At 37.3% G+C, this 25,161-nt stretch overlaps 5 protein-coding genes across 11 annotated transcripts in view; 2 read left to right on the top strand and 3 right to left on the bottom strand.

The window, feature by feature from the left end:
* Positions 1 to 6: 6 nt before the first annotated feature.
* LOC105191526 (dynein regulatory complex protein 8) lies at positions 7 to 1,577 on the top strand. Its single transcript, XM_025305649.1, has 5 exons — positions 7 to 99; positions 533 to 649; positions 754 to 874; positions 1,016 to 1,226; positions 1,375 to 1,577. The coding sequence occupies exons 1-5, from the start codon at positions 15 to 17 to the stop codon at positions 1,483 to 1,485; spliced, it is 645 nt and encodes a 214-aa protein (XP_025161434.1). The 5' UTR covers positions 7 to 14; the 3' UTR covers positions 1,486 to 1,577.
* Positions 1,578 to 1,654: 77 nt separating this feature from the next.
* On the bottom strand, positions 1,655 to 3,835 carry LOC105191527 (delta(3,5)-Delta(2,4)-dienoyl-CoA isomerase, mitochondrial). Its single transcript, XM_011154993.3, has 7 exons — positions 3,696 to 3,835; positions 2,995 to 3,145; positions 2,835 to 2,923; positions 2,624 to 2,751; positions 2,203 to 2,483; positions 1,975 to 2,101; positions 1,655 to 1,884 (listed from the first exon to the last, which is right to left on the bottom strand). The coding sequence occupies exons 1-7, from the start codon at positions 3,742 to 3,744 to the stop codon at positions 1,786 to 1,788; spliced, it is 924 nt and encodes a 307-aa protein (XP_011153295.1). The 5' UTR covers positions 3,745 to 3,835; the 3' UTR covers positions 1,655 to 1,785.
* A 209-nt stretch (positions 3,836 to 4,044) lies between these two features.
* The window catches only part of LOC105191524 (uncharacterized), a 33,275-nt gene continuing 12,158 nt past the window's right edge, over positions 4,045 to 25,161 (top strand). The window contains exons 1-2 of one of the 2 annotated variants that reach the window (XM_019845240.2): positions 4,045 to 4,403; positions 4,466 to 5,172. In XM_019845240.2, coding sequence (XP_019700799.2) covers positions 4,167 to 4,403; positions 4,466 to 4,657 — 429 coding nt within the window. In that variant the 5' untranslated portion in view covers positions 4,045 to 4,166 and the 3' untranslated portion in view covers positions 4,658 to 5,172. Of the gene's footprint in view, positions 4,404 to 4,465; positions 5,173 to 25,161 lie in introns of those variants that run through there. The other variant, XR_002163135.2, reaches the window with a different exon arrangement.
* On the bottom strand, positions 5,265 to 6,235 carry LOC112590084 (histone-lysine N-methyltransferase E(z)-like). Its single transcript, XM_025305677.1, has 3 exons — positions 5,949 to 6,235; positions 5,711 to 5,873; positions 5,265 to 5,642 (listed from the first exon to the last, which is right to left on the bottom strand). The coding sequence occupies exons 1-3, from the start codon at positions 6,121 to 6,123 to the stop codon at positions 5,621 to 5,623; spliced, it is 360 nt and encodes a 119-aa protein (XP_025161462.1). The 5' UTR covers positions 6,124 to 6,235; the 3' UTR covers positions 5,265 to 5,620.
* Piezo (piezo type mechanosensitive ion channel component) overlaps positions 7,520 to 25,161 on the bottom strand; it is a 34,105-nt gene continuing 16,463 nt past the window's right edge. For 3 of the 6 annotated variants that reach the window (XM_025305672.1, XM_011154987.3, XM_011154989.3), the window contains 29 exons: positions 24,979 to 25,124; positions 24,759 to 24,905; positions 24,555 to 24,685; positions 24,330 to 24,472; positions 24,075 to 24,251; positions 23,441 to 23,957; positions 23,251 to 23,346; positions 22,719 to 23,161; positions 22,188 to 22,593; positions 20,120 to 20,182; positions 19,571 to 19,716; positions 18,764 to 18,940; positions 16,891 to 17,208; positions 16,444 to 16,514; positions 15,591 to 15,671; positions 13,478 to 13,558; positions 12,419 to 12,695; positions 12,175 to 12,338; positions 10,969 to 11,151; positions 10,714 to 10,881; positions 10,388 to 10,535; positions 10,092 to 10,306; positions 9,743 to 9,901; positions 9,546 to 9,672; positions 8,971 to 9,377; positions 8,413 to 8,717; positions 8,100 to 8,334; positions 7,754 to 7,981; positions 7,520 to 7,674 (listed from right to left, as the gene is read on the bottom strand). In XM_025305672.1, coding sequence (XP_025161457.1) covers positions 7,560 to 7,674; positions 7,754 to 7,981; positions 8,100 to 8,334; positions 8,413 to 8,717; positions 8,971 to 9,377; positions 9,546 to 9,672; positions 9,743 to 9,901; positions 10,092 to 10,306; positions 10,388 to 10,535; positions 10,714 to 10,881; positions 10,969 to 11,151; positions 12,175 to 12,338; positions 12,419 to 12,695; positions 13,478 to 13,558; positions 15,591 to 15,671; positions 16,444 to 16,514; positions 16,891 to 17,208; positions 18,764 to 18,940; positions 19,571 to 19,716; positions 20,120 to 20,182; positions 22,188 to 22,593; positions 22,719 to 23,161; positions 23,251 to 23,346; positions 23,441 to 23,957; positions 24,075 to 24,251; positions 24,330 to 24,472; positions 24,555 to 24,685; positions 24,759 to 24,905; positions 24,979 to 25,124 — 5,874 coding nt within the window. In that variant the 3' untranslated portion in view covers positions 7,520 to 7,559. The remainder of the gene's footprint in view (positions 7,675 to 7,753; positions 7,982 to 8,099; positions 8,335 to 8,412; positions 8,718 to 8,970; positions 9,378 to 9,545; positions 9,673 to 9,742; positions 9,902 to 10,091; positions 10,307 to 10,387; positions 10,536 to 10,713; positions 10,882 to 10,968; positions 11,152 to 12,174; positions 12,339 to 12,418; positions 12,696 to 13,477; positions 13,559 to 15,590; positions 15,672 to 16,443; positions 16,515 to 16,890; positions 17,209 to 18,763; positions 18,941 to 19,570; positions 19,717 to 20,119; positions 20,183 to 22,187; positions 22,594 to 22,718; positions 23,162 to 23,250; positions 23,347 to 23,440; positions 23,958 to 24,074; positions 24,252 to 24,329; positions 24,473 to 24,554; positions 24,686 to 24,758; positions 24,906 to 24,978; positions 25,125 to 25,161) is intronic. The other 3 variants (XM_025305674.1, XM_025305676.1, XM_025305675.1) reach the window with 3 other exon arrangements.

Below are 25,161 nucleotides of genomic sequence, written 5' to 3'. Positions count from 1 at the left end.
AGACATCTTCTCAAATGCATCGATCCTTTGCATTAGCCTCCACGCCCCCCAGAAGAAGTATTTCCGAAAAACGTATAACTAGACGAGAAACTTTAAGATGTATGTGGAGATTTTATAATTATATATAAATTACATAATTATATATACACATATTATACGTACGTAAAATTAAAATTTTTCAAAATTTTTAATACATTATACATACACACACACACACACATATATATATATATATATATATATATATAAATCAATAAGTGTAATTACACAAGAAATCATTACAACATAATTTAATGTAGTAAGTACAAGTTACTGTGTTTGCGATTATACGACTTTTAAATCAATGTTACTTATTGATCAAACAATTCATGAAAACTAGTGTCAAGAGAATTTGTACATATCGTTTGCTTCTTATATTATATAAGTTGGATTTTTTATTACGTGTCAGTAAGTATTTTAGTAAGAATTCCTAACACACATCGACGTGTGTGTAACAATCAATGTTTAATATTTTTGAAAATTACACGTTTAGTGTCTGTTGAACCAACGTTATTAGAAAGAAGATTGTGCGAAGCATTTGACGTGTTTGATAATGCTAGAAGTGGAGAAGTAGATGTTAGAGATTTGGGAACTATAATCAGGGCATTGGGTACTGTTTATGATAAAATGAAATTTTTAGTGAAATCTAAGTAATATTTTGTACATTTCTTATACATAGCACATCTTATATGGTTATATTTTTTTATTTAATAGGATGTGTCATCACTGAAGCTGAGTTACAAGAAATACAAGTGGAAGTCGAAGACGTGGAAAATAATTGCGTGCCACTAAACAGATTTGTAGAATACATGCGCAAAGCGATCAATGAACGCAAGTAAGATGATTGCAAATTTTTTTATTATTAATATGTGGATAAATCAATCAAAATAGTATTCAATGTATAATATTTCGGTTTTTGATTATCAAGCCTTTTTTCATTTTCAATAGCTTTATTTATAAAATACTTGGTTCTTAGGTTTAAGCCAGCAGAACCTGAAGATTTGTTCAAAGCATTTCAATTATTAGATCCTGAAAATCGTGGGTATATTATGAAAGATGATTTACAAAAAGCAATTATGGAAATTGGAGAGCCGTTTACAAAAGAAGAAGTAGCTGACATGATGGCTGTAGCTTGTGATGCGGAAACTGGGAAAATTAATTATGAGCATTATATTAATTTGTTAATCGTACGTAAAAATACGTATTTGATCCTGATATTTATTTCTACAATTTATTCATCAGGAATATTTTATGTCTAAAAAAAAAGTTTTATCAAGTTAGTAAAAATTTATCATTCAAGAAATTCTGATCTTTATTCTTAAAAAAAATATATAGGCAAAAATTCCCGAAGATCTTAATGTATATAGCATTGTTGATAAAATAGATGCTGCGAGACTAGCTGCACCTAAAAAACGCAGATTGAAAAGTATATTTTATAAGGACTAAATATTCTATAAGGATTGTGTGTGACTAAAGAATTTTACCAAAAGTAACTTATGAACAGATTAACATATGCAAACAATATACTAACATTTTTTATTGTTTAGGAAACAATTATAAAAATATAAAGTATAATTTATATGCATAATACATATAAAATACTATATAGTTTCAAGATATTAAAGCATCTTTTAAATATCCATTTATAAGAAACATAAGTATCCAAAGAATATCATATACATATATACATACATCCATATCTTATTTAAGAAATAATATATCTAGTCGTTCCATAATGATAAAATATTATAATTTTGAGAATACTGGGGGTTCGCCCTTAGTAATTTGTGCCATAGCTGCATTTACAAGATCTTCACTTTGAAGCATTGCCTGGTTATGCATCGCCTACAGATATAAATCCCAAAAAATTAAAACCATTAAATATAAGAAACCATTTTCAATTTCAGGTAGAATAAACAAAAAAGGAACACTCACGATATGTTCTAGTCCCTCTTCCACAGTATGGTCTCTAGAATATACCATACTTATCTTTGAGCCTTGTATTGCGACTGGACTTTTTTTCGCAATCTCTTCAGCAATTTCTATCGATGTTTTCAATAAACTAAATTAAAAATATAATATCGAATTAATTACATGACATTTCTATTTGAATGATTATTAAATGCTTATATTTTGCATTTTAGTGCATTTTTCTTATTTTACCTCTCTTCATCATCTAACATGCGATTTACAAATCCATCTTTTAGTGCTTCAGCTGCTGGATACTTTCGTGCTGTATAAACAAGCTCTCTCACTAAGCTATCGGATCCTACAATCTTTGGAAATCTCTGTAGTGTACCTACATCAGCTGCCAAGCCCATATCAACTTCTTTTATTTGAAAATATGCATCAGAAGAGCAATAACGTATATCAGCTGCAGATATCATATCCACACCTGCACCAATACATGCACCATGTACTGCAGCTATCACAGGTTTTGGGCACTGTCAAATAGTTTTGCATTATTATTTATATAAAATAAAAAATATGCTTCTAAATTATTTTTTCAATTTAATTTTTAATACTCATTAGTGAAAGTTTGATCTTAAATTATTTTATATAATTTGCACAGATAGTAAAATACCTTTTCTATAGCAGTAAATGAGTCCTGATAGTTTTTGATTTTGTCCTTGGTAAATTTACACTTACGTGCAATATCATCATACTCTGCTATATTCTGACCTAGTTTTATCATTTCTTGCATGTCGATTCCTAAAACAGTTTATTGTATAAAATTTTATTTTTACACGTGTATGCATGTGAATATAAGTAACTACAATTGTTCAATAATTTACCTGCACAGAATGTCTTGCCAGCAGCTGATAGAATAACTATTCTACATTCTGAATCCTTTCCTAATGTTTCAAAACATTCTTTAAATTCCCTATAATAAAATTATTTATAAAAATATAGATATTTAATCAGAACATTCAAGAAGAACAAGTAATTACATACTGCCACATAGTTGAGGTCATTGCATTTCGTTTCTCTGGTCTGTTCAATTGGATCATATAAACAAATGGTTTTGGGACAGATACTGTTAATGTCTTACATTTGGTAAAAGACATTTCTGTAGAATATCTCAGTGCAGCAACACCTTGCAACTCTAAAAATATTCATAATATTAAATATATCAAGTTTATTCAATAGTTAGTGATTTAATAATATAATATATTTATGAAGTTATATTATGCATTAGATAATGTTTATCTTGTACTCAGTGCAGTAGAACCTTGCAATTCTATAAATAATATAATATTAAATATGTAAATTTTATTCAATAATTACTTAGTAATATAATATATATTAATAGTTATCTAGTAATATAATATATCTATGAAGTTCTATTATACGTTAGATAATGTTTATTTGGTACTTAAGCTTAATGAGTTTTATTTGACTTAAAGTTTGCTTATGAATTTATTACAGAGAATATAATAAATATATACATATGTTAGAGAGAAGAGAAATACTTTTATTAAATGGAAATGTACATATAAAAATGTTAAATAACAATATTACATAATATCTCTAAAATTTAAATTATATTTCTAATATATTACATAACATCATATTACACAATATCATATATATCTAATATTTTTAAGGGTAATTTAAATATACCTACACTTCTCTACATATGTACATATACTTACGTTTTCTCATTGATGTTAATAATCGATTTCTCATGATATTTGTCGCCATGTTGTTTCACTACAGATATATGCATTATCATTAAGGCCCAGTAGTGGGATTCTTTAATTCGTTATTGGAGTTCACACTTTCGTTATCGTTGCGCAGCTTTTCTACGGTATAGAAAAGCTGCGCAACGATAACGAAAGTGTCGTTAACTCCAACGACGAGTTACAGAATCACACCACAGGGGGTTTATTCCTGAAACGAGGACCCTAGATATCGCATGCGATATCGCCATACGATAGCAGAAATGATATTGTTGAACGAATGAGATACATCGCATGCGAGAAAATATCGAACGATTCATATCGAGTGGTATAATCCATGCGATATGCAAGTCGCATACGATAAATCTAGTAATAAAAGCGCTGTTTTCGACAAAAATGAGGTTATACAATGTGAGTGAGGTGAATTAAATTAATTGTTTTGCAATGAATATGGCATATCAAAATGCTGTGCAACTTCATATCGCTGAACAATTGGAAAATATTTTCGATCATAATAAAAGACCGCGTTTTCATATAAGGGATGATCCATTTGAATTATCAGAACGACAGTTCATAAATCTTTTTCGATTGAAAAAAGAAACAGTAAACAGACTTATTAATATTGTGGAAGACAATTTTGTAGAACTATCACGATCTTCAGCTTTGGACGCAACTGTACAAGTACGTACAACACATGCAGAATATAAATTATTTGATATAATTATTTAATAAAATTATTATAGGGTTTAGTTGCATTACACTTTTATGGGTCAGGCAGCTATCAGAATTGCATAGGAAAAAATATTCACATCGCTATTAGTCAACCTTCGGTCAGCAGATGTGTTCGAAATGTGATTAACATTCTTAATTTACCAGAAATATTCAACGATTGGGTGTGTTTTCTTAACATCCTTCAGAAGCTGCAAACTATGTAACAAGTTAGTATATATTCAGAAAAATTAAAAAGCATAATGTGTATATAATTATGGTCTGTCTGATAGACTCTATGACCTGTATTCTGAACTCTCTTTTATTGATAAAAGCGCCTCTAAAAGTGGCATATAAGCTTTGTGATTGGTTATAAGCCACTTTTAGAGGCATTTTTAGCGATAAAAAAGACAACTCAGAATGCAGGCTTATGACATTGGGTACTTTCCATTTAGCGACACAAGTTGACTCAAGCATCATCCCACACAACAATATGACGTCTAAAAAACGTCTAAAAAACGTCTTAAAATTTTTTAGACGTCTTAAAAAGTTATCAGAATGACGCCTTTATGACGTCTTTAAGACGTCTTATGTCCCGATTTAAGACGTCTTTTAGATATTATTTTAAGACGCCTTTTAGACATTATTTTAGACATTAATTTAAGATATCTAAACGACGTCTTATTTAAGATAATTTTAAGACGTTTATAATCTAATAGTTGGTAATACAGGTTACCGTAATTTTAATAAATAATCGTAATTTTATATAATAAAATGTGATTTTATTTAATATAATATAACATAACATAATATAATATAATATATAATATAATATATATAATATAATATAATATAGTATAATTGATTTGGAAATGATCTGCACCATACGTTTGGCAAAGATCCGGATCACATTCCCTGACAGCCAGATAACGAAGACACTGCTTTGTATTGCATTGCGCCTTGCACCTACACTCAGGAAATTTGTTCTGGCATTTGCTGCTGATAAAACTTCTCGCAGAAATTTTGTGCTTGTATACGTATATTTTTACTTTGATATTTTTATGCTTATTTCCTTTCTAATATTTCAGCTGTATGTATTCGCTTGATGCACCATTTATACGTGTAAAAGTCCATATAATATATATACATATATTAGAGAAACTCCATTTCTCGCTCGATACCGACGAATTTTAATTGTTCCATGGTCTATATCTGAAAATTATCGCATGATTTTAATTGTTTGCAATTAATAAATTAAACAAAACATTACAGCGACATACCTATAGTCAACAAATAATTCTTCACCAGGTTGAATCGCTCTCTTAGCAAAAATACCTATTCTATGATCATCGTTCACCATCATTACTTTCACATAACAATTTGGAATTATCGAGTGATTAGCGAACTTTATTTTATTCCCTTTCCGTGTCGCGTCTACAAAATCTGAAACCGACCAAAAACCTTTAAGTTTTATTATTTTTCAACATTTAATTAACCACTATATCTATCTCTACTTACCATTGTTAATTAAGATTAAAAAGGAAACTACACATATATTTATCATATATTTTTCCCCTCCTGTCAGCTTCGTCTTGACTGATAATTTCGCTGCAATATTCCGAGATGAATTCATTCTTCGCTGCTGATCTTTCAAATTGTATAAAGTATATTTCAAATCAAAAATTCGACTCATTGAGATTATACTGATTTTCACTCTAATAAATTAAATTTTTCGATACTTATAAAGACCACGTTGCACGCTGACATTTCCCACACAGCACTGCAATATTGCAGCAATATTGAAGCAATATTATAATATCGTAGCAATATTACAAAATCACAAGATTATTATATAATATTCCAGCAATATTATCACAATATTACAGAGTGATATATCAAATTATAATATCACTGGAATATTACTGCAATGTTACAATGTGACTATCGTATGGCAACATAGTGACAATATTACAACAATATTGCGCGATGATAAATCTCATTGCAATATCACAGGAATATTGCCGCTATATTCCAGCATGATAGACCGCTACGTAATATTTCTGATTATCGCCGTAATACTGCAGTGTGAAACAATTTATATACAGGGTGTCCCATTTTAATGTCACATCACAAATATTTCAGAAACACTGCGTTAAATAAAAAAATGTTTCAGACAAAAGTTGTTTGGCTTGAAGGAGGACAAGAAAGCGATAGCATTTTGTTTATAAATGGTGCCGATTTTGAGATATTCACTGACAATCAATTTTCATAAATGGAAATCCGAATTTGTTATTATATTTTCTTTTTCTATCAATTAATTTGAACAATTTTTGTCTGAAACATTTTTTTATTTGGTTGATTTTTTTTAGATATTTAAGGAAAACTTGGTAACTTTTTCAACATTTAACTTACGATATCTCGCTAACTATTCGTCGAAAGAAAAAATAGTATTAGACTTTTTTACTTTACTTACTATCAAGAATATATTATTATAATAGTGCCCTAACTTTTGTTAACTTATCGACCTTTGGAAATTTCAAAATTATTAAATTAACAAAAGTTAGGGCACTATTAATATATTCTTGATATTAAATAAAGTAAAAAAGTTTAATACTATTTTTTTTTTGTTAGTTTTAGGATTGAGGAACGTGAGAGCGGCCAACTATGGCCGCTCTCACGTTCCTCTCTGCTATGAACTAGTTTGTAAACCGCGCTCATAACTGTAAAGCGATGGGAGCCTGTACTCAGCATCATATCTCATATATTTTAAAAAGAAAAAAAAAGCAATATCATATGATGAACTTTGCATTAAAAAAAGTTCAAACTTTTTCACTGCTCTGATGATAAAGAACTAACGCCCGTAAAAAAGAAATATAAACCCAAAAATTCTTCTCTCATTTCATCATTTCTTTCAATTCTTCATCATTTATTCCCTCATTCTCTCTCTTTCTCTCAACCTTAAAGGAACTTTCAGCAACTTTGGCAATTTAATCTTATTTCATTTTATTTCTCAATAATGCATTTTAATAAAGATAATTAAATATCTCCTAGAGTTTCTACAGGTATTTACACAAAATGCAAAACATTGATTATCCTTATTATTAAGAAGCCTTTATTCTTCTTCATAATTCAATCACGGCGAGATTGTTCTTCTCCTCTCCTTTCTTCTCCTTGCCTCTCTTCTTCTTCCTCGTCTTGTTCCTCGTTATCAGTTCGTTCGCCTTCTTCGGGTGGCCTCGTCCACCTAATAGAATAATTTCCTATATGCATTGACATTCTAAAAATACTTTCAGTTTGCAAAGTAATTAGGGCAATGATCTGACCTGATTAATGTTTCTGGAGATCTGTAGAGGAAGATCAATTTGGCAAACAAGTCTTCCTCGAGGCATAAGTCACCACTTTCGCGGACCAGATAAATATCTAAGCATAGGCGGAGGATTCTATCGACGTAGGGCAAATCATCGAACATGATTTTCGGTGCCATGTCGCTGACGATCTTTCGCATCATCTGGCTGATGACGATTACTGCCGTGGTGTATAATCCTAGAATTCTGTTTGCGGGCGTATGAATTTCAGTCAGCAATGAACCACAGAAGTGATTTCGCAAATTCGTCGTAACGCTCCGTATGAAACTATGCGTAATAATTTTTATCATATTGTCGAACTCACCCGAATCCGCTGATGAAGCTTAAACTTTCGGGAAAGGCTTTGTCGTTGAATAAGAACATCATGATGTCCTTGCAATTGTTTAGAGGCACCTTGTTCAAAAGAACGTTATACAAACGGTCGTTGCATTCCTCACTCACCACCCACCATTGTTGATGAGCGCAACAATCCTTATCCATGGATAATTGGACGCTGATGTTTCTGTAGAGATAGTCGTCGCTGTCATCTTCTCTTGGAGCTAGAAACACGTTATAAACGATGATTCTGTATTTTCAAACTTCACTCGAGTAGAACAATTGTGTATTCACACACTCACGTAACAGTGGTGACCACATTAGCTGCGGTACAACGTTGATAGTTCTACCGGTAACTTTGAGGAACTTTGGGAAAGCATTTTCCAGCAGTATGGTGGCATTCGTTGCTGTAGAGTCTTGCATACTTAACATATCCACCAACGTTTTTCTAACGGGATTGAACTCTTTGTTCACGTAGGGTAGCAGTTTTATATCGCGAACTCTCGTGGTGATTCCACTGGCATCTTTCGCATCTGTTCTTCTTGAAACTGTCCATTCAACGTGTATAATTACCGTCGTAGTGTTAGAAGCCAATTCCGATTTCAATCTGACGAAAGAAAATGATGACAAATTCATCCATTAAACGTCTTCATAAAAAGAAAAGATAAAATCTGATCTGTCAAAATTATTTAGTGTTATTAATTTTGTCTCAGATAAGTATTGTTAAATAAGGGAAAGAATATTCACTGTTTTCCATCAGCTAACTGATCATCTTCAGATAATCATATCTTCAAATTATTATCTTCAGATTAAAGATGAACTCTTTCAAGCTTAATTTTTCCCGGATAAAGGAGACAAACCTTTCTCTATCAGGTGGAGAGATGCCCCAAAATCTTTTGGAGAAACCGCTAAATCTAACTGCAGCTACGTCAGAGTAGACATAATTTTCAAAGAAAGTGACCGCTGATTTTTCCTTCGTGTAGATATTCGTAAGATCGTCATATTCAGCTTTGGTGTATTCACGGATTGAACTGCCTTGCGCCGACATCGAGTAAATGGGTTCGTACGGACCGATCTGAATCTTCATAGATACATCGTAAGGCAAGTTCGACGCGCCGACGGTACCACCCAAAGCGAAGAGGAGCAAAGGAAACCAAATTAAGCCAATTATGACGAAGAGAGCACCTCCACCGACCAAGTATTTGCTCATTTGTTTCTTTTTCACTCCTCTTGGTTGAGGGAAGTCTGATTCGACGCCTCGCATGCACTGAAATATTGATTCAGAATTGAATGATATCATCTCTCACCTGCTATTTCTGCGTGCTAAATTAGTCAAAGCTTCATTATGCAAACGTATGAAAATTACTGGTAAATATCTGAGTTTTAAGACCGATGTTACGTATGATGCATGTAACACTTCTCTCTCAGAGCTTACCTTAATTTGATAGATGCTGGCAAAGATATCTTCCATCTTAAACCAATCCATTATGCTCATAGATGTATCCGTCCAAATCCAATCCATAACAGCGCGAAGCTCGAACAGGAATGGGATCAGCATAAATCTGCGAAACGACTGTCAGGTCAGCATAGATTGAATCGTAAATGTCGTCCCGTAACAAACGTTTTACCGACCCTTTAAATAAGACATAGTTCACGATGCTGTACGTTTTGCACAAGAAGTTACCGAGTATTCTTGTCGGGTACCCCTGTCGCAATTGATAAGCTGCTAGCAGAAGATAAAAGCATTTCACCATGTACCAGATTTGTGGCGGGAGATTCTCGTTGAATTGTCTGCAATTATATGAATGTATGTGTATGTGTGTGCGTGTATATATATGATACACGTTAACATAAATATGAATGTTTCCATATAGCACAAAAGTTGCAGCAACATTACAACATTGCTGCAACGTTGCAGCAATGTTGCTATAACTTTCTGTGCTGTATGGATTAACATGTATGAAACAAAAGAAAATCTTACCTTTCGGTTACGCTCGGTAAAATAAAGAACATCCAGAGATGAATACCAAATACTAAGCAATATTGGAAAATTAACTTTCCTACGATGGACTTCCTCAGGTAAAGGGCCCTGTCGATGACTATCAGAGCGAATTGTAACAGCAACATCAACAGGAAGGGCATAGGAACTCGATTTTCTTGTAAGTAAGCTGTTACACCGCCGTCGCCTTGTTGGGTCTACGATTACGAATTGATACACGTCGAAAATTACACGCAGATACAGATAGCTGTGCGCATTTCGCGAGGTGATACACTCACCCCAAAGGCGGAGAATCCGAAGATCAGCAGGAGGAAGTTGAAGAAGTCACAGAGAAACATATAAGCGTACACATTTGTCTTCTCTTTGCCAGCTGGGCTGATGATCCTCTCGAAGAAACTTTTTATTGGTTCGCTGTATTTAGTAACGCTGCAACGTCAGATAATGCAATAGGATTTAACGTGAGAATCAAAGTATGATTTCAAGGTATTAAAACGTCATTCTTCTGGCGGTTCATACAAGATGTTAGGCGGCGGTTTAGACGTTAGAAACGAGCGTCAAAGTTCGCTCGAGTTCGTTTAGACAAGATATATCGGCGGCTACTCACGTCATATCCATCGCTTTAGTGAATACTTCATTATGAGGGTGCATTTCTTCTCCTTGCACAGCTACGAACTTTTCGTCTTCGTTTATCGTCGGCGCAGTATTGTCCGCGGAATCTCCCGCTACGTGGACGCTCAAGGATCGCCCTTGAGGTGTTACTTCCGCACGAGATCTGTGTGTTGAAGAATAAGCTTAGTATATTTGCGAGCAAACGTCGAAATGCGTGAAAAATCGCTTCCTAAAAATTATCGTTGCGTACTCAGCTTCGACATGCTCAACTTCGGATTGCTGATATTGCTGCGTTGAAACTGCATTGTCATGTTCTCCTTGTCCTTCGTGCGAAGGCGGTGGTTTCGACGGCACTACGGTTAACTTGGAAGGAATGATCTTCCTCGTTTTCATGGACGGACTTGTCCACTGACCCAGGGATTTTAACATAAATCTGTAGATAAAAAATGTATGATACGTTATTCCGTAGATAATATCTTATCACCCAAAAAAAGAAAGTATTCTATTTGTAAAGTGATTTTTCCCATAGTCTGATATTCTAAGTGAAGTTTTACAGAGAAAGGAAAGCCTTTTTCGATAAAGCGATTAAAGTGAACCATTCATCTGATATTTATTAGATATTATTCTAACTATTTTCCTCTTATTTTAAGAGGATTTTCTCTTATATCAATTGACTTTCCTCTTATATGAAGAGGAATATGTTGATTTGAATGTCAGCTTCTTTTGTTCAGTTATGCTCTACCTCCAAACATGAACGAAAAAATAATCATATGCTCATGGGTCAGAATATTTGGAACGCTTTTTAAAAAAGATATGTGTGTTGTTATAACATATAATGTTGTATATGTGTTGCTGTAACATAATGAAGATAATTTATCTATATTTGGTCAAATACAATTTATAATCGATTGCAAGAAGTTGAATAATATATTCTTTCTTTTCTATTCTATGTTTCATACAATTGATTATGATGAACATCTTTGTAGCTATGAAGTCCATAACAAAACTGATTGGAAATTCACTTGTTATGATGACCTTATTTCATTCGTGCCTACTTATTGTAGAACTGGAGCCAGAAGTACATCTATATATGTATTACTTTTCGTTATACATTACAATAAATTTTTCAAATTAACTAGTATAACCAGTAAGAATAAAGTACGGTAAGAATAAATAATAATCCTCTTAAAAAAATATTAAATAATCTGTGTACAAGAGGAAATTTGTATTAAAATCAACAAGATCTGCATTATACGTATAACATATAATCCATCTAACTTTAAGAATAATGTGTTTATAATATTTTCTTCTTAATCTTAGGGGAAAATCCTCTTGAAGCCATATATAAGAATAAAATCCTCTAAAATTTAGATGATTCCGCTTGTTCTGAAATTACTTTTTTTTGGGTGTATATGCTTTATCATATTCGTTTCTCCTGCATGTATATACTACATACCTATGGAAGAATAATATGAGAAGCAGCAATAAATCCCAGAGGGCATAATTAGGTTTCTGTTGAATACCCATAATTCTCGGCACGAATAGTGGATGGTTCGGCGGAGCATTTCGATTCCAAGGGATCAGCTCCAGTTGGAAGATACATTTTATTATTACAATGGCCTGAAAATGAGATATGAGAAAATGAGATTTCTGTCTTTGCTTCTGTATATGCTATATTTACAGCGGAATGTGTTCCTCACCTCGATATATGCGATCAAAGTGACCCAGAAGGTTTTGGAAGGTCGCGGGATGGTCAAAGAACCCCACAAGAATACCATAAGTGGCAATGGCGTCGAGAGTACGGACGCGTGCATAATTTGATGGAGAAATACCATGAAGTAACAGAGTAAACTGGAATGCGCCAAGATTCCGAACCAAATGGACGCCGCCAGCTGTATAATAGGCGGCTGATCCACTTCCGAAAGCTCCCTCATCTCCTCGTCGCACGGGGCCGGCAAAGCTTGCGAGAAAAGCGTGCTGCGTATGTGAAGTACTCGAATTAATTAAGTTCTGCGGTTGAATACAAATGGTCCGACACAAATCTCGAGAAGAAAGATGATCTGTCTTCCACATGTCACATCAATGATGTGTGTGTAAAAGAGAAACAGGAGTCGCAGGGGACATATTTTTAAATTCCTGAATCCGCGGAAGAAGAGAGAGAAATCGGCACGAAAATTCACACGCTAAGAAACGCCGTGGCAACATTTTGTCTCCCCGAGGCAGATAAGAGTATACTTCCGGATATCCGGAGAATTGAAATACGCGTATATATCATTATTAATATCGAGATGCATCTTTCCTCTGTGTAAAGTCGATATCGAAAGCACACTCAAAGCCCAGCTCAGGAGCCACGAAGTCACACCTGAAAATGAGCTGAAGACACATTCGGAAGTATTAAGGTGTTAGCTACACAATGAACGTCGTTCGTTACTGCCGTTCACTGTGCGCGATGATCAAAGAGACTCGCAATTGTTCATCGCGAGCCAATTTTGACGGCCGTCGCATGATCCTCGTCGTGTCTGGAGCGAACGTTTCTTTTTCTTTCTTTCTTTCTTTTCTTTTCTTTTTTTCTTTTTTCAAGCGCTCAAGGGACTCGCTACAAAGTACGGCATGCAAAATAGGGACGGCAGGCAATTGAATGCTAAGGGATCGCAACTGAGGTGCCACATCATGCGTGGACGGGCGTGCAAATAGTGTGTTCAAGGCAGTAAACAAGCCGAGCATTCAGGTGTCCGGGTTTTACGACACACTTTCAGTACCTGGAGGAGGACATGTCCAATCCTCGCTCCAAACTCGGCGCCAGGATTCGGATGTGCGGCACTGCCAGCGAGCTCCCTTTCCTAACACAAACAACACCACGCTCTTTCTACGTTTACTTCGTACATGTGTAATTCGAGCACGGGCAATTTTAATCAAGATTCTGAGATCTCGCATTACCGATTAGCCGATTATACGCATTTTTCTAGGGAGGCAGAAGGTGAGATGTAATGACGAATGTTTCGGAGAAATAATACGGGAAGAGAGATAAATACGGAGAATATCGCGTTAGAATATATTAGAGCAGGGGATACGCTAAATTACTTGTTGGTGTTAATAAATTTCAGGGGTAGGACTTACGGCAGTTGCTTCGATCCATCACCCATGAATCGCTTCTTACATTTTTGATACCACGTGTATAGCATGCTGTCGGTTAGAAGGGACGATCAGAGCGATCTCAGCTACATTTCTCGTGATTTCTAACAGGGCTCGGGATACTCAAACGTGATACAGTGTTTTGAAATTTTCTTCAAATTTAGCTCGATCTTTCGACACAAATCTTTAAACACAAATCGCACAACATGTTCTTTATCGAACGGATGGGAAAAGTTGTAATTAACGTAGTAGTAGTATAATTGACGCGTGTCATTCTGTGAAACAAATTAACATCCAAATTTTGGAAACAGATTAATTCTCAAATGTATCAGAACCAGAGAGTAACATTTCTCACCATTACTATTATTTCTCTTTTCTCCTAAATTGTACCTTACATACTTTATAAATTGACGCTCCACATTAAAAATCTAGTCCAATGTTTCCCATTTCTAGATTTTTACCATAGATTAATTTTCACTTTGACGCAAACATAAAAATCGATTATTTTCGCATTTACATTATCATGCCAATTAATCCTACTTCATAGAAAAAGCGGTTTTTGTTTCAAGTCGCTACGACGTCTAGAAGCGGAGTTATCGACGTTTGCGTCGATCGCGCTTTCTCGATCGAACGCTACCGTTACGGCGTCGCTCATACGTGCGGAGCGAGACGCACGTGGGTGAAGAACAATAGCCACATTCCGCAGACCGTCACTCGACAAAGGCATGACTTCTGCTGTATGTGACGGCACGCAGCGAGCGCGGTCTCATCTTCACTCCGTGACCCCGACAAGCGTGGTCACTCGGCCATGCGATCGTCGCTCAATGCCGACTATTCACCCCAATCAGAGAGATAAGGACGGCGCGAAAATAAATATAGTGCGCCGTCACGACGGCAGGTGTCACTGGCGCTGCTCCAGCTGGCAGTTCCTGTCTGTCGAGTTTTAGTCGCGACTTTAAACTGCTCTAACTTGCTAATGAGTCGACGTAGCGACATGAAATAAAAAGCAATCTCTTCGTCATACGCTTCCGCACACGTCTATGCCGTTTTTCTAATACCAATTTGGAAGAATCGAGCGTCAAAATCGGCAGACACGTTCAGATTCTTTTCTTTGTCTCGTTTATTGTAATAGCAACGAGACTAATATTGTTACTGTGGATCGACATAAAGAAATATAATGCATAATATATATTCTCGATATTTATCAATTACATCGTTATATAAGGCGTCTAGATTTGAGTACGTTACCTGCAGTGTGCAGGTAGACTGTATCACAAACTGAATAGGAAGGTTTTACATCATTCTTCGTATGACTTCTTCATAGTCAAGGCCATTAATTAAAGAAAACTATGGCGATGAGCTTTAGAGTTGTCGCAGGAGACACGTCTTGGACATTTTTATCGAGCTGAGATTTACAAATCTTCTTTAATTAGTATCTTGATGATTAACGGTGGTTGTTTACAAAGTGGTAAAGGAACTTTGGTTTATTATGATGAGCTCTACCTACATACGAGCGTTGTGTCAGACACGTACTCTGCGTGTACATGCCCCAAATGAATTATTAAAAAATAAATTATTAAAATAGGAAATGTGTTGGAGATAAAATGTAGAACGTGAAAATTTATCGGTGGAATTAACATCGGTTTGCAACAGGAGGATCATTTATATGTAGCTGCGCACGAGGGGGATAAACTATAATTTCATATTAAAGCTTTCTTTAAGCGAACCAAATGCTCTTACCTTTTTTCTTGCGGGCGTGGTTGGCTCGGGCCTTCGCCAGGATCGATGGATGTTTCCTCCGCCTCGTTATTTTCAGTCGATCTGTTACAGCGAGCACATTTACTACTAGCACCTACGTATATATTTTTCATTTTGGAATTGCTAAACCTGCATACACACTTATCTTATACTTACATATTCTTTAAATACCGCGGCACTAGACTTTTTACTAATTTGTAATCCAATGGGATATCGAAGAGGATCACGAGCTCTATGTACTTTCGGACGCCAACTAGTTTCGAAATATGCTTTGCAACATGAGATAGCGCCGAGAATTAATTCCTTACCGCATAATTTCTCTGTTTTACGACCGACAGTCTGTTGTACAACCGTGAACTTGTAACGAGACTAGTAATCACCCATGAGTAGAAAGTATCTTCAGGAACTCAATTTTGACCATAAATATGCGGTAAAGTATTAAGGAGATGAAAAAAAAAGTAATCGAGGGGATAAATGTCACGTTGCGCAATATATTCACAAGAAGTCGGTGTCTTGCAAAGTTGATCCTGATATGTATCTGTTTGCACAGTTATTTATGCAGAAAGCGGCAACATAATTATAGATGATTTATACAACTACATATTTACAAGCTAACGCTTGAAAAGCCGGAGTAACAGCGTGAGACTAATTAATACCTATGTCAAAGCGGTTTCTCAGGTGATTAAATGATAATATAATATAAAATTTCCTAGATGAAAATTTTATCGAAGGGTTTCGTTATAGTAATAAGGCATATGCAGTTCGGCAGTCCTGATAAACAAACATAACGCATTCTATCCCTATGATATGTGATGATTTGTGGAAAGTGACTTACCGTTCCTGTATCATCGGCTGCCACATTTGATTAATTCCCAGCCGTAATCCCATTCTAAAATCTGGCTTCGCCTAAACATAGAAATCGCCAGTATCAGCGTATCGCATTGATGTTTTAATCGCAACCTTCAACTGCAGAGATATTAAATGACCAGTATGACCCTCTTTGCTGAGTTATTTTTACAATTATAAAATATTTTATAATTTGTTGATGATCCAGATTTTCACAAATTCACATTTTTTAAAATTTAAAAAAAATACCACACGCAATACCACACACATTGCAAGTTCAAATCGAGTAAACTCGATCGTAGCAAGGCCGCCATTTTTTTCCACACTCGAGTTATCTCGACCGTAGCAGTTAAAGTGTTAATATGTATATATACATATATATTCTCTTTTGAGTTTGTTTGAATAATATAAATTCATAATATTATATAATTTTTACCTTTAGATTAGTCTTCTCTTTCATTAAAACTTTGCGGATGAATCTGTAATCGTGGGAGAACCGATTTAGATATTTTGTCATCGAAATTAGGCTGCTGTTGATCACCGCCAAGAGAAATTTGAGGTACGTGAAGACCGAGACTTTCTTCTGGTCTCCCTTTTCGTCGTCGCTCTTTTTATCTTGCGGTTTTTCCTTCTCTTCTTTTCCTTCTTCGTCTTCTATGTCCGAAGGTTCGGGTGTTTTAGCCGAGTCTACGCCCAGCATTTCCTTCTCTTCAGTTTCCATTTCCACTGAAGTGAGACTCGTTCGATCGGGACCCTGATTAATTTTATAATCCAGTTACATATATTGTGAAACGTTAGATAGTACATAAATTATTGCAGTACATAAATTATTACAGCGAACTTGAAAACAATCAAATTTGTCAATAAAATACGGGAGTTTGTACATTGCGCGGTAATCAATCGTTACGTTTACAAATTATGAATTTAGAACGATACACACTTTTAGAATTTTATTATTAAAATTAAAGCTACTCTTTTATTGTCGTAAAGAGTTTTGAAATATCTTATTTTATAATTTTCAGCTAATATTATTATTTATGCAATATATTGACAGTATTCGATCATGATCAAGATTCGTACTTTTACAATTATTTATTTAGTAGTCGTTATATATATGCATGTGTATATATACATATATATCTCTCGTTACGCACAATAAGCATATAATTACAAGAGCTCCAATTGATATAAAAAGACGTGAAGTAAAGTAAGCTAGATCTTAAAAAGAATTTCGTACTTTGTACGAAATTTGCATAGACCAGTACGACGAGTACCTCACCATGATTGAGCGATTACAATCAGAAACAGAAATAGTAGAAGTGTTAAACAATATGAAGACGATAAAGACGATAGAGAGATATCGCTTCCAACCACTGCTTCTACGAAGCTGAAAGCTGAAGAGAGAAGAAAAGAACATAATCGAAAATAAAGCGTTGTGTATAATAAATACGAGAAAGTAGTTCAGGTGCCATTACTGTCGAAGTACGGGCTGCGGTTATAATTTGCACTACGTGTTATGCATCATTAAATTATACTTAGCATAAATATAAAATATAAGTAAAAAATATATTTGAAAGAGATCACATGTTAAAAATTAGATATTGCATATATATACATATACGCTTTAAAGATATATTGAAAAGTGAGATTAGAAAAGAGAGAGGGCGATATTATGAAGAAAATAATAAAAGTATAGTAATAATACGTTGTCAGAAATAAACAATTAAAATGTATCAAAATATTGCGAGTGCTGTAGACAATAAAATTCAGATGTCGATAAATTTCCGGTGAGAATAGAAAATAAAACGGACAGCTTTATCGTTAAGACAAACAGTAAACAATATTCCTAGATGATCGAGAAAGCACATAATGCAACGTGTGATACAGGAAGAACAAATAATAGTCATACAAGATGTTCCATAAAAAGCAACAGTCAACAACTGAATTATATTGACGTGAGGTAATCTGCAGTTGATTTGTTCCCAGCAGGGAGTCGACAAGAGAGAGAAGTCTTAGCTTGTATTCACCGAAGTACATAAATCAAAATCAAGAACTGAATTTTACACGCGTGTGTATGTGTGTGTGTGTGTTATTTAATTGTCGTTAGGTATGAATACGTTGCAGAACCTAAAATTAAATCTCCCTTAAAAAAGGGTCAACCGCACATTATGTCGACAGAAATATCTGGCGTTTGCTGGACGATCTTTCTGAGACAACGTTAAAGACAAGGATAAAAGGTGACGAGTATAGGCTGATTAGTGCCTGCAGCGATGTCATGCAGCCTTTTAAAGGGGAAAGGATTGTCTCACATCGGTTGCCATGGCAGTGTCGGTCTCGGAGCGCGCGCTCAGATAGGACATGGACGATTTCTTCCGTGTCAAAGGTACGCTTCTACGTCGAAGTCTCAGGGCATCCTTTTCGTTCCCTCCGTACATGGCGACGTGCGTCGCAATCTCAATGTCTGTTTTAATCAGCGTGTTCATCAACTGCAAGGAGACTTACGCGTCAGTTTCCATGTCCATACATCGGTGTCGTGCGTCGTTGCTGACCGGTAGAGGTACGTGTCTTCTCCTCATGGAGAAAAAGAGTGAGAAAGAGAGAGGGAAAGAGATAGGGAACAGGTAGAGATAGGTAGAGAGAAAGAATGAAAGAGAGGGAGGGTGAGAGAAAGAAAAGAGGAGAATAACAGCGAGAAAAGAGATATAGACAGTCTTGATGGCACGCATGAAAAAAATGTCGTTTGTAATCATCACACGAAGAGATCAGTTAGTCGAGTTCATAGTGGTGGTCTACTCGAGGCGTGTTCTCGGGAAAATTTCAAAAGAATCTCTTTTAGCAGACCTATTGTTAAACGTAATTTCCCTTTCTCTGTATAAATATGATATAAATATAAATATTATATATAATAAAAAATATTCCACACACATACATATAGATATATAAATTATCGGAGGTAAATTTTTCGTATTTGGTAGCCTCGGTGGACCATATCTTGATTGGAAGAATTAGTCAAACTTAACGAAAGAAACTTCATAACATGACCACACTCAAGTTCATATCCTTAAAGAAACAAAATGGCAAGTGACCCAAGACATATGTTTCTCGGTTTTACATACCTCCGAGACAGTCATTCTCCTTCCCGACTGGTCCTTCTCATGGGGCAGTTTCTTCTCTTTCCTTTCACTCTCGCTATCGGGAAGCAAATCGGTGACGTCGTCGTCGTCCAGATCGTCGAACATGTAATAGTCGCCCGATCTGATGGCTAGTTGTAAAAAGAATTGTTTGTATAATCTTTAATATCTCGTGATTCTTATGCTACATAAGCGAAAGCCATGCACGGTGACGATAGTTGAGAAATGGTGCAAGGAGTTTCAGCAGTTCTCGACTATTAAGTTGGATAATTTTGAGACAATCAAATGAATATGTTTCCACTCTTATAGATGCAGACAGAGATACACACGCAACACGTCGATCGAAAAGTGACTACAAAATCTACATTTAAACATCTATCTTGTAGAACTGTGTGTGTGTGTGTGTGTATAACTAGAATTTTATATTACATTTTACATGTTATGTACAAATTAAATCACGATTGGGTGTGGGACTAACACAGGAACTCGGTTGCTAGGACAATGCCTAGGTAGCTGTAAAATATATACATTTACCCTCTTTATTCGTCTTCGGCGTACGAATTCTGTACAACGGCCGTGTTGTTGGATAGAGTTCATCTAATAAAAAGACATAAAAAATAAAATAAAGACACAAGCTGAGAAAAAATGGCGGTATCGATGCAGAGCATATGATATATTACACGTTACACTTATGTTACGTCAGCTATGCGGTTCAACTCATTCGTTTTCGCTGCTGACTGCGAATTCGTGGAGAGAAATTATGGTCTAACAGTAACAAAGTCCATGAGAGACGTCGTTCGGGGGAGTTGGCCAGATATAGATTTCAAGATCTGTATAGATCTTAAGATTTAGGAATCACAAGATGATGATATTTGCATGAATATAACGACAGTAAAAAAAAGTATATATATATATATATATATATAAAGAGAATAATAGGACGAAATTATGATCTAACAAAATCCATGAGAGACGTCGTTCCGGGGAGTTGGCCAGATTTTGATTTCAAGATCTGTATAGATCTTAAGATTCAGGAATCACGGGATGATGATATTTGCATGAATATAACGACAGTAAAAAAAAAGTATATATATATATATATACATATATATAAAGAGAATAATAGAACGATCATGGGCAAAAGCGAATGACAGCGCGAAGATAAAGGAATAAATTCTAAAACAATATAGATTTACGGAACAGAAGCGTCTTTCGTATCATTTCTATCGATCCTCCTACAAGTATATGCACGAACAAGTAAGTCTACAAATACAAATGCTTATGTACAATAGTATCCCCTGGTATCGTAACTTCGATTATAAAGGTGTCACGCAGTACATGAAGAAAACTGTCAGATGAACCAATTTTCTGGTGAAATACGAGCCAGCGACCCAGAAGTTCCGATCGAACACACACCAGAGTTCTATTCAAGTCAACCAGAAATCCTGACTGATTTCGACTGAACCTGGATAAGCTCAGCCGGGACTTCTGGATCGCTCGTGTCTCAGCAGAGAATCCCCTCGTTCAAGCAAACATTTTTCTTCGTACATAATCTCACTATCCAAGAGCAGATACCCAGTGACGCTAATCGCTGCTAAGAGGACGAGACGAGACTAGATCGGACTAGGTCAGAGGTGATGTGTATCGCGTTCAGGGTTCAGATGTGCAGGCGTGAGGAAGCGTATGTACAGGACACCGTATGTAGCGCACGGACGACGAGGACGATGTTGCTGATGAGTGATTACACGTGTGATGCGAGTGCGGGGAGCGAGAATTCGTCGAGATGATGGACTGGCGCGGAGTGTGCAACCCGTTCATCCACGGCGGCCCGATGAAGCTGGACTGACGCCGGTGTCTCACGGAGGACGCCAAGGACCGGTCGGCCGGGCCCCGATCGTACGGCGGCGGCGAGAACACCGGGAACGTCTCGTCCGGCGACGGTCCCCGAGGATTCAGCTCGCTGCTAGGCGGCGAGCCAAACGAGATACGGGTGGGCTCGAGGTAGCCCTCGAGACTGACCGTCATGACGGCGGAATTCGGCGTGGGCGCTTGCAACAAGGATGCCGCCCGTGGCGTCAGCGGGGGCGGCTCGTCGTCGTCGTCGTCCTCGTCCAGAGGCGTCTGATATCCTTGCGGCGGTGTGTGGCCCGAGGACACGCAAGAGCTCACACTGGAGGTCCTCGCCAGCGGCGCCTGACCTTCTTCTCGACGCATCAAAGATTTAGATATATTGGGTGTCACGACGGGTGAGCGAGTGTGGGAGAAGGGGTGATTGAATTATGCGTTGTTGTAACGTGGTGGGATTTTGGAGTTATGTGGTGGAGGTGAGGATTGATGATCGCGGTGGCATCAGACCGTGAGATTCATAGTGAGTGATTGTTAGGACAAAGACTTTGGACTTTGGATCGTTTTTCTTAACGGAGAATGTGATTAGCCACCAATCGGTGGCTAATTCAAGATGCTTCATGACCTAGATAGAACGAAAGCGCGCGGTCGCTCATTAAGGAACGAAATTTGTGTCGAGGCGTCTCCGATAAGGAGCAGCTCGTTGAACATTATCTAAGGGCACTGAGAGCGCATATCTTCGAGATAAGTGTCTTACCGACTTTGTGGATCTGAGGCTCTCTGTAAGATGGTCCCTGTATCTTTTGTTGGTTAGCCTTGATCTTATCCATCTTGAACTTGAGCTTCTCTAAAACAGCTTTCTCCACGCTCTCTTGAACTTCTATGCGCTTCTGATGCAATTCCTCGTGCAATTCCGCGCCGCGAGACGCTAGGATCTTCATGGCTTTCGTCTCGTCCACTATATGAAAGAAGTAGTAGCTCTTGAACAGACGTTTCTGTATCAGGAGGAAACCGAAGCACAGCCCGTCCCAGACCATGCCGATATTTTCACGGGGAACGTCGCACTCGGTAGGATCTACCAGTATGTCGCTCGTGGAACTCTTGAACTTCTTCAGACAGGCGATGCCCAGTAATTGTACTAGCCAACATACTGAACGTTCGAGCTAGTATTAAGGAATAAAGAGAGATAATGTAGCATCTGTTACAGGTCTTTCAATCATTATATGCTTGTAGTTTATTTGACTGTTTTACCTAGAAGAATAAGTTCATATTCTTAAGGGAAGCTTACGTCTTTGATGAGGACGCAGCCTACACCTTGAAGTAAAGCCTTCGCGAAGATCACAACGACGGTATATCCAATCAGTATATTCCACCATCTCAAGATAGTCCCTACTGGTCTCAAGTAAAAATCGCTCCCCTGCCAAAGGAACAGAAATGCTCCTATGAGGTAGCCGAGCGAGAAAATGTTGGTTCTCTCTGTCCCAGCTAAGAACATAATCGACAACGTCAGCCACATAAGACTCATCATGCCGCCGCGTTTGACTATGTCCAGCCATGAGTGGATCTGCGACACATAATCCTTCACAGGGTTCACGAAGTTCGGCTTCTCCATGTCTTTGAAGACGGAGTAGTTGTGGCCAGCTACGAAGTCCACGTTAGACTGCAGGTTCTGTTGCTCGATGTTGAAGACCAGACTCTGCCGTACGATCATTATCAGCAAAATGAAATCACCTGAATGTAAGCAGAAATTAAGAAGATAAGGTGTGTTTGTTGAAGAACATCAGGCGAAGCCTTTTTGTTAGATACAAGACGGAACTTACAAATCAGTTTCTTGGGATTCGGTGGGTAATGTGGATCAGGCAGGAACATCCATTCCTGTAATCTTCTCATCACCTCGGACTCGTTCCACGGATATTCTGAAAGACACACAAGTCCCAAGAGAGCCATTTGTTACTTGTCGCACCAAGCGAGTCCCACTACGAGGACTTAGCAGCACACGCGTCACGTTACCTATGCAGAGCCACGATGGCGGAGCCACGACGATGGCGTACTGGACAGGCAGGAAAATTATAGCGAAAACCTTGAAGAACGGCCAAAGTCGTGCCACGGCTTTTCTTTTCAACGAGAAGAACAGCAGCAGCCACACACAGTACAAGACGGAGTAAAAGTCCAGTCTAGTGCCGATCAACGCCACGATGGCGATGAGACATATTTCGAGACCGAATTTGTAGAAACCGTAGTTGAAGAGGAACTTCAGGCACTCCGGAATGCCCTTGTCGGCATCCGCCCTGGTGATAGCGGGAAACATCACCTGAGGAGTGTCCAACGGCTCTCCGCTGTGGAGACGATAAAACCACTGACGGACACTGATGATTTTCCGGCAGGTCGTCACGGTGACGATGCCGATGTAACCCGCCAACAGTTTCGGCAGTCCACCCGGCTCGGCTTTCTTCATCCCGAACCATTCAGCTATGTTGTAAACGGTGATGTTGCTTGCGTACTGTTGTTGATCTTCGTCGAAGTTACCCTGGAATGATTTCGCGCGTGACACGTTGGCCGGGCCAGGTAAAACAGAAATTCGCGAGAAGCTACGCGAATGTCAAGGCTTTGCTCGAGGCTGTTTTTTGGTAAACGTGTCTCTCACCGTGCAATTAACATTCCAGTTTTCGTGATTAATATACTTGATTTGATACAGCATCTTGGTAACTATAAGGAGCGATATAATCGTAGCCATCACGTTGATCGCCGTTACTTGAATATTTCGGTGCAGATTTATCATTATGACCACGGCGATGATGAAAAGAAAGTTGATCGCGCAGACCTGAAACGAAAATTCACGCAGCTCTACAGTCTTCTTAGAATCATACGGGACAGGTTAGATCGCGATGATTATACTTACATCGTAGATACACAGAAGGACAAAGGAAACAAAAATAATTTTCTGCACATGAATTTCGAAAAACAGCCAAGTGTAATTGTAGAAATTTATTATGTGCTTCTTGATTTTGTGCCACAGAGCAATCCTCTCCAATTTCGACATATCTGTAAGCAACGTTGAAGACGTTAACGGTAATCTTGAAGCGATGATTGTCTATTTACGCAACTGAATGAATAGAAACCATACGCTTTAATTGCTTCAGCGTGTACATCGTGTTCCCTTCGTCTTCTGTGAGCGTGACATCAGCCGGCGAAGACGCAGGAATGTTGTAATTAGGCGAGTGACCTAAGCTAGCATGTCTACCTACATTTTCAGACCTAAAATTCAGTAGGAGATGCTCGTCAACATCGTCGTCGTCATATCTTTGTGCACAAGTGTTCTCATACGCACTCTAGCCTGTCGATATTGGTGACTTGAAGGAAATCGTTGTGAAAATAATGAATCTGGACTACGGTAATGATAACGAAGAATGTGGGCGTCAGCAGTCGAACGAACAGATCTTTCGTCTCGTAGGTCTCCAGTCCAATGTCCATTTGCCTGAAACGAAGTCGATGTACTCCCAGGAAGATCGATCAACAAACAGGGTGATAATTAGACGATCATCACTCACAAGTCCTGGTCTATCCCGAGGTACTCCCAATACGTCGGGAAGTTCTCAAATTGGTAGGTGTACACGAGGATCAGCATAATGATGGAGTATCCGATCAAAGTTATCCAGAACACATACATCATCCTCCTCCACGCTACCCATGAGACCTGCAACGCCGCGCGACTCCGCCGTTAATACATTTTC

The sequence above is a fragment of the Harpegnathos saltator genome, unplaced genomic scaffold (genome assembly GCF_003227715.2).
Source record: "Harpegnathos saltator strain DR-91 unplaced genomic scaffold, Hsal_v8.6 scaffold708, whole genome shotgun sequence".
NCBI lineage: Eukaryota > Metazoa > Arthropoda > Insecta > Hymenoptera > Formicidae > Harpegnathos > Harpegnathos saltator.
The sequence above is the reverse complement of the archived record's forward strand: the minus strand, read 5'-3'. Positions and strand labels throughout refer to the sequence as shown.